This window comes from Indicator indicator, chromosome 2 (assembly GCF_027791375.1).
Source record: "Indicator indicator isolate 239-I01 chromosome 2, UM_Iind_1.1, whole genome shotgun sequence".
NCBI classification, from domain to species: Eukaryota; Metazoa; Chordata; class Aves; order Piciformes; family Indicatoridae; genus Indicator; species Indicator indicator.
This window is the reverse complement of record NC_072011.1, coordinates 47,712,402-47,726,641: the sequence shown is the minus strand read 5'-3', so window position 1 is coordinate 47,726,641 and position 14,240 is coordinate 47,712,402. Positions and strand designations below refer to the sequence as shown.

The 14,240-nt window shown below is 38.7% G+C and overlaps 1 protein-coding gene across 1 annotated transcript in view; it reads left to right on the top strand.

Annotated features, from left to right (window-relative positions):
* Nucleotides 1–14,240, top strand: part of PLEKHH2 (pleckstrin homology, MyTH4 and FERM domain containing H2) — a 57,984-nt gene that overhangs the window by 33,733 nt on the left and 10,011 nt on the right. The window contains exons 16-21 of the mRNA XM_054397769.1: nucleotides 2,952–3,131; nucleotides 3,917–4,025; nucleotides 4,127–4,239; nucleotides 6,511–6,690; nucleotides 8,823–8,920; nucleotides 9,556–9,733. Coding sequence (XP_054253744.1) covers nucleotides 2,952–3,131; nucleotides 3,917–4,025; nucleotides 4,127–4,239; nucleotides 6,511–6,690; nucleotides 8,823–8,920; nucleotides 9,556–9,733 — 858 coding nt within the window. The remainder of the gene's footprint in view (nucleotides 1–2,951; nucleotides 3,132–3,916; nucleotides 4,026–4,126; nucleotides 4,240–6,510; nucleotides 6,691–8,822; nucleotides 8,921–9,555; nucleotides 9,734–14,240) is intronic.

Here is a 14,240-nt window from a genome sequence, read left to right as displayed (position 1 = left end):
AGGGACAAAAGAATGACACACACAAATGGATTGGATAGTGATGGAAAGTTTAAATGGAAAAGCAATTGGTGTTTACAGAAAACTACAAAGCATAGTGGCAAAGATATCCCAAAGCATACAGAGTCCCTTATACCACACCCAAAGGCCCCCCCAACACTTCCCTTCTCCCCACCTGAGGGTGAACCCCAAAACCCCCCAGGGCTCTTCCTCCCCCACCGACTGCTAGGCTAGTCTCAGGCTGGCCAGGTCTGAGACTGCCCCCGTCCCTTCTCCTCCTGGCATTAGGCCTAAACAGCCCTAAGAGGCCTGAAATACTCCCCCACCGTTACCCAGTAGGGAGCATCTCCCATGGGAGCAGAGAGGGAAGAAGGAGGAAGAGAATGACTTTGCAGATGAATTGCAGGATTTATGGGTAGAAATACAATTGTTTCCTGAGTCCACTTCCTGGGTGGTGGTAAGCTACACTGGAGGTGTAGCTTATGTGGCAGTCCAGGAAGCACTCAGTCTAAACTGCCACAGTTAACCTTGCAACATAAGGACACAAGGAGCTAAGGAAGAGCAAAACCTGGCTCTTCCACACTGGGCCTGACCTTTATTGCTCTACCTACATTTCTGAATATTGTTAGTCCTAACACTTCTGGTCATATTTACCTGCAGAGACAAGAGAAAGGACACTTCCTGGTCATACTTTTCATATATTCTTTTGCTCCCAAGGCATTGTATTTTGTCTTTAAGAAGCATCTTTTTAATGGAGGTGGATCAGGAACAAGATTTTGAAATCTTTGGAACAAGAATTCTTGTTAATACCATTGAGATTATAAATATTTGATTCATACCCTTATTACTTAGCTCTAAAAAAACACTTGACAAAATGGTAACAGTTCATTAAGCATTTATAATCCAACAGTTCAAGAAAAAAAAAAACAGAAAACCTAATTTGTTACTTCTGATCTAACCAAATAATCACACTGGACCCAGTAATTCATAGTTTTTGTAAAAAGCTAGTTATTCCCTTCATTACCCTTTCCTTTTTAAGCCATATTAAAACAATCAACTAAACCTTATTTCTAGAACTATATAAATAAGATTGCAGTGACCATCCATCAAAACATTTTATTTTAGTTCATCCTTTAAAAAGTGTTAGGCTGAGGAATCAAATTACTGGAGTATCAACCTCTAGTTCATCTTACAGGGACATTAAAATTAACTTGTATTTTCTCCTATTAATATACTCTAAAGTATCTGACTTTACATATTTTTACCACTAAAGGTTTGGGGGATCTTTAGTATGCCTTTTTAGAACCATCTGAGAATTCTGATGGATTCTTGTGAATATTACTTTCACATGTGGAACAAATTTTGCTGCCCTTTTAAAGCAAATTTGAAGCTAGCTTGTAATAGAATAAGAAATTTTCTAGATTGTAATAGAATAAGAATTTAGCTTTTGTAAGCAGAATATGTGTACGAGAAGTTTTCCAAAGCTAGGTCATTTCTAATGTTCAACGATTTGCTAATTAAAAATGTTTGCTGTAGCTGTATGTGCCTGTGCAGAAACAAATTATGCACTCTGCAGTGGTTAATACAGAACGGAGTCTCGTAAGTGGCCTACTCTCAAAATGGAATTCAAATTTAAAAAATTAGCCAACTGTGTTTTAGTTACACTTAGTGAAGTCAGTCTTGACTATTTGTATATATAATGGCATCTCTTGATTTTCAGCATCTTACCTGTTCAAAAAGTTGAATGCTTCAGAAGGACCATAGGAAATAAAAACCACCACATGTATCTTTAAAGTGAAAGCACTGGAATAAGGAGCCTCCACTATATGATGTCTTCTTTAAAATTATTAACAGCTCACTTTATGAAATCACTGTTCAAGAAGTCCCACCCTAGATTGAGTAAAACTTACCAGCTACTGTCTATTATGGTATTTTCAGTTTTTAAACGTGGCATTTCAGTATGTGGTTTAGTGGTAATGGTACTGTTGGGCTGACAGTTGAACTGTAATGATTCTATGATTGAGAATCCTCATTTGCTTTTCAATCGTGTTGATATGTTGAGGCAACTTGCTTCAGGCTTGCACTTGAATGTGGCACAAATAATATGTCCAACTGTCCTTTCACCAAAGCGAAACAGACATACCTCTCTTTCTGCTGAAAGTATTGCTAGACAACACAATACACAAACAATAGCCAAGGCTTCTTCACTGCAGCATTAGATAACATCCTGATGTCTGAACAGCTAGAAAAAGAGCAGAGGTGCTGTAGGAGGGGAGGGAACTTTGCATAAAAGAGCCAGTAAGGGTGGTAGCTACAGTCTGTCTGTCCTGTCACCCAGTTGTAAAGATTGCATAGTCTATTTCTGTTGAAAACTATGAAATACTTCTGTGAAGATTCCCTTTTGAATGGCTTTTCACATAAAATATTTTCTGTTAAATGATCATAACTACATATACAACTTAAGACTCAAGTACTGTGATCTATCAGACTGGAGAATGAAACCAACTGAGGTCTACTGCACAAAAAAAATTACCTTTTGAATTTATAACATGAACAAAATAGATATGTCAATGATACACTGCTGCCCTCTGAAATAACAAGATTGTAGTTGAACTTCTAGGCATGACCCAGGGAATTTTTTCTTGGAACCAGATCTGGAAATTCTGAACAATTACTTTTCTCACCCTAACAGACGTTTTCTTGCATTAACTAGATACAGAAGCAGATCTGGAAAAGATTTTGGTTTTAATCGTACTTTCAGGCTTTGGCACATACAATTCTCCTGCTGTCTGCCACAGCTGGGTTATCTGACATTCCTTGCAGAACTGAAAGTTAATAATAAAGGATTGATAGTAGTTTATGTTTTTCTTTATATTTGTAGAGTAAGAAATATAAAATCAGAGTGCACTGAAGCAAATACTTGCTGACACACCACTTCTGATATTTACTTTTAGTTTCCTCTTGGTCAAATTAAGCTTTTTGAAGCTAAGGTTGAAGAAGTTGATAGATCATGCGATTCTGATGAAGATTACGAGGCTAGTGGTTGCACTTTATTATCAACACATTACACTGTTGTTATCCACCCCAAAGATCAAGGACCCACTTATCTTCTTATAGGATCCAAACATGAGAAGGTAATAAAAATACTTTTTTAACTGAGTTTCAGCAACTGTGAGTATGGTGCTGTGATACGAATATTTCTTTAAGAGTAGGAGGGGGACCTACAAGTGATCTGACCTGTAGTTTGATATATTTAGCAAGGAGAAGGTCCTGTTTCTTTAACGTTGATCAAAGTTTGTCTATGAACCAGTGCTGTCATAGTTAATGCTTTTTAAAACAAATAAAAATAAGCAAGCTTGCCTGCTTATAAGGAGATGGTGCAGAATATCAAATATGCTGCACCTGGAGAAACTTGCTTTACACTGACTTGTAGACAGACCTGTCTGAGGCAGACCTTCCTGAGAGATTTTGGGATACTGTTACCCATTTTCACTGATAAAATTAACAGTAGGGAAGACTGTTCTGAAGGAGATATGAAAGGTATGGGTAGAATAATTTTTATTATTATTGCTTCGTTTTTCTCAAGTAATCCTGTAGACCTCATTTTGCTTTCTAGCCATATACCCAGGTTACCAGGATCTGGTAGTGATAAAAAGGCTCTTACGTTAGCTTTCTGAAGAGCAAAGAATGAATGTCCTGATAATTTGCCATGATTTCTGAGGGCAAAAACTTCCAGAGTCCTGTCCAATCTTCCTTATTTAATATTTGTAACAGAGAGAGCATGAAAATAGATGTATTCAAAGGCAAACTCCTTTGGGCTTCTCCAGGAGTGCATGGCAGTGTTTCAAATTGGTTGCAAAATCCTGATGAAACAGCTCTTTCAAACATGGAATGAGTGAGCTCTGTTTTTCTACCTTAGGACACATGGCTTTATCATCTGACCATTGCAGCGGGAAGTACCAGTGTAAATGTTGGATCTGAGTTTGAACAACTTATTTGCAAATTACTGAATATGGAAGGCGATAACAGTAAGCTTGTTTTTTTTTCAACATACTAATCTTCTAATACTTACTTACTGAATGTACTTATGAACTGAATTAATTGCAAAACCTATATTTTATCTGTTTAGCTTCTCAGATTTGGAGGCATCCTACCCTTTGCCATAGCAAAGAAGGAATTACTACCCCACTTACAACACTGCCGTCAGAAGCATTGCAAACTGAAGCTGTTAAATTATTTAAGGTATGACCACAGCAGATGCCTTAACTGACTTACTATTTTAACTTCTAACCAAATAATGGCTATTAGTTGGCTTACTAGACAACTAGTAGATAAGAAAAAAGAAAACAAAGTTTAATCTTATCTTTTAATGGACAGTAGCAAAATGTCCCTCTATTACCTCACCAAAGACTATCACTTCCAATGGAAAGAGATCACTTTTAGTTGTGAGAGAGCTGTTTAGTCCTCAACTTCTGGCCCTTCTGCTGAAGTTATTGAAAAGTGCAACTTAGTAGAAATGTCCATGGATGATAATTTTATCATCAAGTTCATGAGCTTCCAAGAACCTAACAATATGGATGGTTCTCTCTATTCAGAGAACTGTATCTGAAATACTGTTTTTTCAGTTAGATTTCAGTAATGAAAAATGCTAAGTGAAAGTTCTGTTGTAGATATATGTAAATCAACTAGAAGACATTTTAAAAATCAGAAGAAAAACAAAAGAAAGCTTATCGCGTATTATTTCGAATTAAGATAGAAGGCAGAGATTCTACAGCTCTTTTCAATACAAAGAAAATCTTAATACAAAATAGCTGGTCTTAAAAGGTTGAGAGAAAATATTATAGAGGAAGATTATTGAAAGTATTTCACAACAGTATTTTGAATTAACTTCTAAAGATTTTCATGCATATTTTAAAATGCACATATATAGCACAGTAGTAGTGAGAAGGTTTTATTATTAAGAGACACTTAATGGTTTGTAACTGCTGGCTGTAGCTGGTTTCTTGAGATTTTTTGTATGCTGGTGAGACATTCCATCTTTTCTGGCTGAAGGCCAGATAGGTGGTTCATATCTATGAAAGAGAGTATGCTGCAATCCCATTAACTTTCCTCCTGCCCTCAGCCAGGTAAAACTACTGCTGAATAGCCAGGCTATAAAATACATTTCAGAGACAAAATAAAATCTTGCTGTTTCTTTTTCAGTACATTGTGAAATAAGAGCTTGGAGAAATTAACTTTCTCCACAGAAGTTATAAAAGTCTGAAGACCAAATTCCCTGAAGCATCAGCTGTCTGGAGAATTTTGATGTAATGGTTCAGATTTAGAAAGGAATTCAAGACAAGCATTGTATGTTCAGTCACAGCAACTTGTAGGCAAACTTTCCAGCTTGTTTCTCTGAAACATTTGAAGCACTTTGAAGAAGTATATCCATCTCATTTTCTGCAATCCGGGAGCATGAAAATTTAAAAGGGAGTTTACTTATTTGATAAAAATAAATTTGTATCTATTTGAAATCACTTTCTGAAATACATTTCAGACCCAATTCAAACCACAGACACTTGCCTAAAATAAATAAGAGATTACTTGTATGAGCTTTACTGAAACTTTCAATAAATCAGTTTAAAAGTCAGATAGGGAATTGATTTAGAAACAATTCAGGACATGTTTCAGTTATTCCATTGCAGACAAAAATTAGTCCTGTGCATCCACATATTTTCAGATAGACTAGAAATATATTTGGCTTCTACAGATATTTTCTGTATTTTGCTTACATTCCTTGAAAATTCATAAATTATTATAGAGAATAAATGCAATGAGTGATACGTAAAAATACTAGTGAAAGCCAAGACAAAACAAATGTCTCTGAGTTAGAGTTTTTTTTATCTGTGTATATTCTGCCATGCTATGCTCACTCCTTGCACAAGCATTTTATATTGGCAGCCATTAAGAGCTGTACCCTTTGTATTTTAAAGTCCTATAGAGAAGTAAGCTATGCTCAGCCTGTCCTTAAACCTGCCTGCCAGCACAGCTGTTGCACCTCCCGCTAGAGGGAAAAGCATGGATTTTAAGAGGTTTTATCTTAAATCTCTCTGTTTAGCTTTTCACCCATTCTGGCCCCTTTCACCGCTCTTTTTGCAGGGTCAGCATGGTTTCACAGAATCACAGAATGCCAGGTAGGAGAGGAACCCAAGGACCATCTGATCCAACCTTTCTAAGTGATGGTGTAGCTTAAATGAGAAGGCCCAACACCCTCTCAAGCTGTCTTAAAACTGTCCAATGTGAGGGAATGCATTACTTCTCTTGGGAGTCTATTCCAAAGTCTAACTTCTCACTGTGAAAAATTTTCTTCTGGATTCCAATTGGAATCTCCCCAGGATTGACCTGTACCCATTACCCCTTGTACTGGTAAACTAACTATGACTTTAATTGTAGCATACTTTTGTTACACCAAATGTCTAAGATTTGTTGGAGCGTTTTATCTGCAAGCTTACTTGCTTATTATTTTGTCTCTAGACCTGCCAGCTGTTTATAAATGCTGCAATTGACTCTCCTGCAATTGATTACCATGTGTCTTTGGCCCAAAGTGCTTTGCAGATCTGCCTCACACATCCTGAACTTCAAAATGAGATCTGTTGTCAGCTTATTAAGCAGACAAGAAGTCGACATCCACAAAACCAAGCAGGACCAATACAGGTAACCCAGTATTTACTTCAGTGGTTCTTTCAACAGCAGTGAAGGAACTGTACAGACTGTTTGCAATGGTAAAAGGGCTCTGCTCTTCTGTAGCACATGCTTACTTAAAATCAGATAAAAACATGAACTGACATGTTAGTTGTTACAGTGGAGAGCTGGAATCCCCCTCCCACACTGACAATAACCAGGCTAGCTCAGTCTGGAAGCAAATGAAGCTGTATTTACATGCAAAACTACAATCTATGATGAGATGCAATGAATATGCACAAATATACACTATTCACAATGTTTACAAATACGTACAATCAACAGAAAAACACAACAAAGCCTTCTGGCCCTGAGAGGGGCTGTGCTTCTTTCCCCCACCCCCGCTCCTTTTTTCTCCCCATCCCATTTCCAGAGATGGCATGCAAAGGGAAAGAAAAGCCAAGAAGCTGAGGGGTTCGTTAGAGTTAGCTTGTCAAGGTCAGTATGCAGGTGTATGTTATCTTCAGCCAGGAGACAGAAGCAGCAGGCAGACTGAGAGAAGATGGACTGCCGACTGCCCATACCTTGTTTTGAGTACTGACTCTTAAACATTTCTCTCTCTCCAATGGAAGTGTTTAGAATAATCATTGTTTTGCTTTCTTACATCCAATAGTGATTTATTTACATTGTTTCACTTTTCTGCTGGAACTTTGTGGAGAAAAATTAAAGACAGTCTTAAAACCATCACATTAGTACTGCTGTGTCTTCCTGAAATGAAGCTGATGGTATCCTGCTAAACCACATGGCAGAGGTCTCTATATGAGGAGCATGAAGAAAAGCTGTAGTCCCATGTTGTGGAATCTCTGCTACACTCAGGGTTTCTGATCAATGTCACTCTTGTATATCACACTGTTCTGCAAGCATCCTGCATGCTAGATTATAAACACATACTTATAATTCTTCACTCTTTCCACTGCCAGCTATTCACTTACATGCAAATATGTAACAAATAAATTACCTGAAATTGAAAGCAAAAATAAATAAATAGATAAATAAATTCAGAATTAACAGAACTGTAACAATAGTGCTTATGATGGAGCAATACCTAACAGGACTAGGATATGGATGAGAAAATGAGAAAATAAATTAACATACTAAGGTTTTTGTAATAGACACATTTTCTTTTGCCGTAGAAAGTAGAACATGAACAGGAGACATACCTGTTACCTAGAAACAGCTTGTATCTGGGATATGGCCAGTATGTGTACATTGCTAAAATATCCACGCTCTTATAATAGACATAGCATGTGTATGTCAGTTAGTACACACTAAAGCTGCATATGTCTTGTGAAAATTAACCATAATCCTTCTTTTGTACTGTTGATATCATAATCCACTGACGTCATTTTTAAGAGTAAATATTTGCAGCCTCGGTTTAATTTTTTTAAGTCCTAAATTCATGCTGTAGTCACCCATATTTGTATCTACTGAAGTGTCTTCCTGAAACAGAGCTATACAGGTATTTGGTGAATATTTGTGCTTGTGCTGTCAAATTTCTCTTTAATACGAGGCAGGTCAGTTAAACCAAGATAGAGAAACTCCATTTTCTAATTTTAGTATGGCACACTGATACAATTGTGAGAAAAGTTATTCCAGTGTTAATAAGTGCATATTCAGAGTACACGAGAGCAGTCTGTATTAAGTGAAGCTATGGATATGTACTGAGCAATTAAAAGATACCAAAATATTGAATAACTGTTTTTTCAATAGTTACTATCTATTTGGTAGGAAGAAAATATCTTATGGGTTGCTTATATAATATATGTCACAAGAAATCTGAATCAAAATTGTACAGACTTCTCCTTATTTCTTAGTGCTTGGCCTTGCAGCCTTCATAATGTTTTTTTAATACAAACTAATCTGCTTTCCCATTTCCAGCCCTGAATCTTGCTGTACATGAGAAATGAGGGAGAATTTTGGCCTTCCAGTGAAGTGACATGCTTATCTGCTCAGCTTTTTCTCTGTGTTTTGTTTTTTTTTAATTTCCATTTACAGCTGTCTGTTACTCGACTTGGCACAGTAAGCCGCACTGCTGGACAGCAGCCACAGCAGAAGGTTTTACTTTGTAAGATGTTTAAAACAGAGATTGTCTTCCTTTTGTTCAGGGCTTGCAGCTCTTGGCTCTCTGCATTGGACTCTTTCTGCCCCAGCACCCATTCCTTTGGCTTCTTAAACTTCATTTAAAGAAGAGTGCAGATTCCAGGTATGCCTGAGTATTATTACCCAGCTAGTCAACTAGTCCTTCCAGAGTACTTTATTTTCAATCTTTCATTTAATATTAATATTAATAAATTTGAGTAGAATAGTGCTCCAGTGGTTACTCAAATGTTACTTCTGTTACTTCTGTGCATCACTTGGGAGAGTTATCCTCTGTTTTGAAAAATACTCTGCAGTGGAACTCTATGTTGCAAAACCTAAAAACAAAAATACAGCAGTTACACAAAACACTCTGATCCATGTTAATGTTTGGCACAGTTTGTTATCTTGGTAGGCAAATTCTTTTTGTAATTCCACATGGAAAAATGCATTGGAAATCACATAGAACGAAATCTGAGTGTTCCTCCCATCTGGCATGCCCAGACTCAGAGTGAACATGTTTACTATCCTTTCAATCAGTCCCCAAGAACTGAATTATTTCTCTGTCATAGAATAGAATCATAGAATCATTAAGGTTGGAAAAAACCTCTAGGATCGTTAAGTTCAACTGTCAATCCAACAGCACCATGCTTACTAAAGCATGTCCCAAACTGCCATGTCTACATGTTTTTTTAACACCTCGAGGGATGGTGACTCTACCATGTCCCTGAGCAGCCTGTTCCATTGTTCTTTTTGTCACAGGACTGAATTTGGGAAATACGCAATATATTGTCAGCGATGTGTAGAACGTACCCAGCAGAATGGAGAACGAGAAGCCAGACCTTCCAGGATGGAAATCCTTTCTACTCTTCTAAGAAACCCCTACCACCATTCGCTGCCCTTTAGTATTCCAGTTCATTTCATGAATGGCATATATCAGGTAATGTCAGCAGACCATGAAATCTGAGCTCTCACAGCTCTTTGCTGTTAGCATATACATGAAGTGGTATAGCAGAAACAGAACTTTAAGTGTTAAGGTAAACATGATTCAAGTTTCATCACAGTATCACAGTATATCAGAGGTTGGAAGGGACCTCAAGAGATCATCAGATCCAACCCCCGTGCCAGAGCAGGATCACTTAGGGTGGTCCACTCAGGAATGCATCCAGATGGGTTTGGAAAGTCTCTAGAGAAGGAGACTCCACAACCCCGCTGGGGAGCCTGTTCCAGAGCTCCGTCACCCTCACTGTAAAGAAGTTTCTCCTCATGTTGAGGTGAAATCTTCTGTGTTCAAGTTTGAACTCATTATCCCTTGTCTTGTCACTGTGAACCACTGAAAAGAGCCTGGCCCCCTCCACTTTACACTCACCCGTTATATGTTTATAGACATTGATCAGATCCCCTCTCAGTCTTCTCTTCTCAAGACTAAATAGCCCCAGGGATCTCAGTCTCTCTTCATAGGGGAGATGCTGTTCTTACGGCTCTCTGCTGGATTCTTTCCAGCAGGTCTCTGTCTCTCTTGAACTGGGGAACCCAAAACTGGACACAGTATGCCAGGTGTGGTCTCACCAGGGCAGAATAGAGAGGTAGAAGAACTCCCCTAGACCTGCTGGACACACCTTTCTTGATACATCCCAGGATCCCATTGGCTCTCTTGGCCACAAGAGCACATTGTTGTTCAATGGAGAACTTGGTGTCCACCAGGACTTCAAGGTCTTTCTCTGTGGAGCTGCTTTCCAGCAGGGCAGCCTCTAACCTGTACTGGTGTCTGTTGTATTTCTCCCCAGATATAGGACCTTCCACTTGTCCTTATTAAACTTCATGAGGTTTGCCTGCACCCAGCTCTCTAGCCTGTCCAGGTTACGTTGGATGGCTGCACAGCTTGAGGGGGTGTCAGCCAACCCCCCCAGTTTTGTATCATCAGGGAACTTGCTGAGGGTACTCTCAATCCCCTCATCAGGTTGTTGATAAAGATAATTAAACAAAACTAAACCCGATACTGATCCCTGGGGAATACTACTGGCCACAGGCCTTCAAGTTGACTCAGTGCCACTGAAGACGACCCTCTGAACTCTGTTATGGAGCCAGTTTTCAAGCCACCTCACTGACCAGCTGTCTATGCCACCTCTCCTGAGCTTTTCTATGAGGATGTTACAGGAGACAGTATCAAAAGCTTTACTAAAGTCAATATATGACATCCACTGCTCTTCCCTCATCTACCCACTTGGTCATAACTTCATAGAAGGCTATCAGATTAGTTAGACAGGATCTCCCCTTGGTAAATCCATGTAGGCTACTCCTGATAACCTTCTTGTCTTCCATGTGGTTAGAGATGACCTCCAGGATGAGCTGCTTCATCATCTTTCCAGGGATGAAGGTGAGGCTGACTGGTCTGTAGTTGCCTGGGTCCTCCTCCTTGCCTTTTTTGAAGACTGGAGTGACATTTGCTTTCTTCCGGTCTTCAGGCACCTCTCCTGTTCTCCATGACTTTTCAAAGGTGATGGAGAGAGTTTCAGTAACAGTATCAGCCAGCTCTCTCAGCACTTGTGGATGCATCCCTCAGGGCCCATGGATTTGTGTGTCTTGAGATGGTATAAGAGATCTCTAACCCTGTCCTGACTGACCAGTGGAATGTCCACATCTCTCCAGTTCTGCTCCCTTGCTTCTAGAGACTGAGGTTCCTGAGGGCTGGTCCTAGGAGTGAAGGCTGAGGCAAAGAAGGCATTCAGCAACTCTGCCATCTCTGCATCATCAGTTACTGTATCTCCCATCTCATTCAGCAGTGGGCCCACCTTTTGCCTGCTCTTCCTTTTGTCATTGACATATTTGAAAAACGTCGTCTTGTTCTCCTTCACCCTTCTGGTGAGATTCAGTTCCAGGAGGGCCTTGGCTTTCCTTGTTGCATCTCTACATTCTCTGGCTATATCGCTATAATCCTCCCAATTGACCAGTCCTTTTTTCCACATACTCTAAACCTCCTTTTTGTTTTTGAGTTTTACTAAGAGTCCCTTGCTTATCCTTGCAGGTCTTCTGCTTGCCTTACTTGATTTTTTTTTTTGAGGGAATACATTTCTCTTCAGCTTGGAGAAGGTATGTTTGAATATTAACCAGATCTCTTGGGCCCCCCTTCCTTCCAGAGCCCTAGTGCACTGGATATTTCTAAGTAGAGTCTTGAAGAGGGGAAAGTTTGCCCTTTTAAAGTCCAGGGTTGAAATTTTCCTTATCACCCTGCTTCTTTGTTGATATTAAACTCTAACATGTCATGGTCACTGCAACCAAGATTACCCCCAATCTTGACATCTACAACCAGTCCTTCTTTGTTTGTTAATATCAGGTCATCCTGTGCCAGTGACAGCAATGGCAGACACATAGTACTTGTATTCTAATTTGATCCAGAAAGAGTAAATGTTTTGGGGAAAATATCAAAAAGAAATTTAAAAAAATGAAACCTCTTATGAGAGAGAAATAGTAGTTAGGTTTCTTATTTAACCCAACCACCAGGTGAATGAATTAGACTGAAGAAAAGGTAAAGGTATTAAATTCTACTTCCTTTCATCAGACATCTTGAAGGTTAAATATTTCAGTGAAGGCCTGGAAGCACAGCTGTAATTCCCATTATCAGTTATGAAGGATTGACCATATTTATTACAGAACAAACACAGCTTCATTCTTAACTCTTTTGGGATTTCATCAGTCAAAGCCTGTAGTAAACTTTCCATGGGTTTCCATGTATATGGCTTCACATTCTGGTTCTAACTATGAAAGCTGACTGAAAAGAGTTTAACAATTCATAGTATTGCTAGACAGAAAGCAAGTTTTTATATTAAATAAAATTTATATTGAATAAACATTGGATATCAGGCTTTTTTGCCCTCTAAGTTCTTTATTTGTTTCCTGCTTGACTAGCAAAAAAGAAAAACCAACATGTATTTAAATCATCCTTAAAAGTTCCCAAACTGAAGTTTGAAGATCATTAGTTCATTAGAAGAAGCTCATTAGTTATTTATTGTTCAAAAATTAATACTTCCAAGGGCTATAAAAATTGTAATTAAGTACATATATTACTTCAGTGGGATCAGTAAATAAGCAGTTAAAATGGTATTGAAAACCATTATATTCATCTCTCAATCTGGATTCAGCAGACTATTTTTTCAATGCCAACAACTGAGAAGCCCGTAACAAAAGTCCAAGATCCATTTTCAAGGTATTTCTTTACCAAGAGTAAAACATCTTCAACATGTCAAATACAGGAAAACATTCTCAAAAGAAATTTAAGTGAACATCTGTATAAAAGCCATTTGCTATCTCTTGCTAAAATGCATTAATACTAGTAGCAACAGACAAAAATTCAGTTAGGACAACATTACTGTCCCATGTAGTGACAGAGCAACATTTCAGATCTGCCAGTGTAGATCTAATACCCCTCTGAATTTGCCCATGATGAAAAACATTAATTGATCTCATGTGCTTCATCACCATTCTGAAAAGTATAGGAAATCATAGTTTTCTTCATTTTTCAAGTGGTATTTGTCACAGAAAGCTCAGGCCACAGAATCACAGAATGGTAGGAGTTGGAAGGGACCTCTGTAGATCCTCTAGTCAAACCTCCCTGCTAGAGCAGGATCACCTAGAGTAAATCACTCAGGAACACATCCAGATAGGGTTTGAATACCTCTAGAGATGAAGACCCCACAACCTCTCTGAGCAGCCTGTTCCAGTGCTCTGCCACCTTCAAAGTGAAGAATTTTTTCCTTTGGTTTACGTCAAACCTCCTTCCTTCTAGTTTTAGTCCACTTCCCTGTGTCCTGTCACTGGGCACCTCTGAGAAGAGTCAGGCTCCATCCTCCTGACCCTTGCCCTTTAGATATTTATAAGCATTAATGAGATCCCTCCTCAGTCTCCTCCATGCTAAACTTCTCAAGCTTGGTTGTGAGGATGCTGTGGGAGACTGTCAAAAGCCTTCCTAAAGTCAAGGTAGACGACACCCACTTCCCTCCTCTCATCTATCCATTCAGTTATGCAATTGTAAAAGGCTATCAGATTGGTCAAACATGATGTCCCTTTGATGAATCCATGCTGACTAGTCCTGCTAACACCCTCTTCCTTGCTATGCTTTGATAGAGAATCAAGAACAAACTGTTCCATCATATGGCTGACTGGCTTGTTGTTACCAAGGTCCTCCTTCTTGCTCATTTTTGGAGACTGGAGTGACATTGGCTATTGGATAATAGGAACAAACTGCTTTCTGTTACATAAAATCTGTAGCAGAAATTCAAGTGCAGCAGATGTAAAGAAACCAGTACAAAGAAAATAAACCCAAAATCATTATGTTCAGAAGCATTTTGACAGTGACTTTGCTCTCATGAACAAAATGCAATAAGGTACAATCTGCTGGGTAATATTTTTTTGGATGGAAGAATACTCCACTAAATTGACTTCCCATTTGG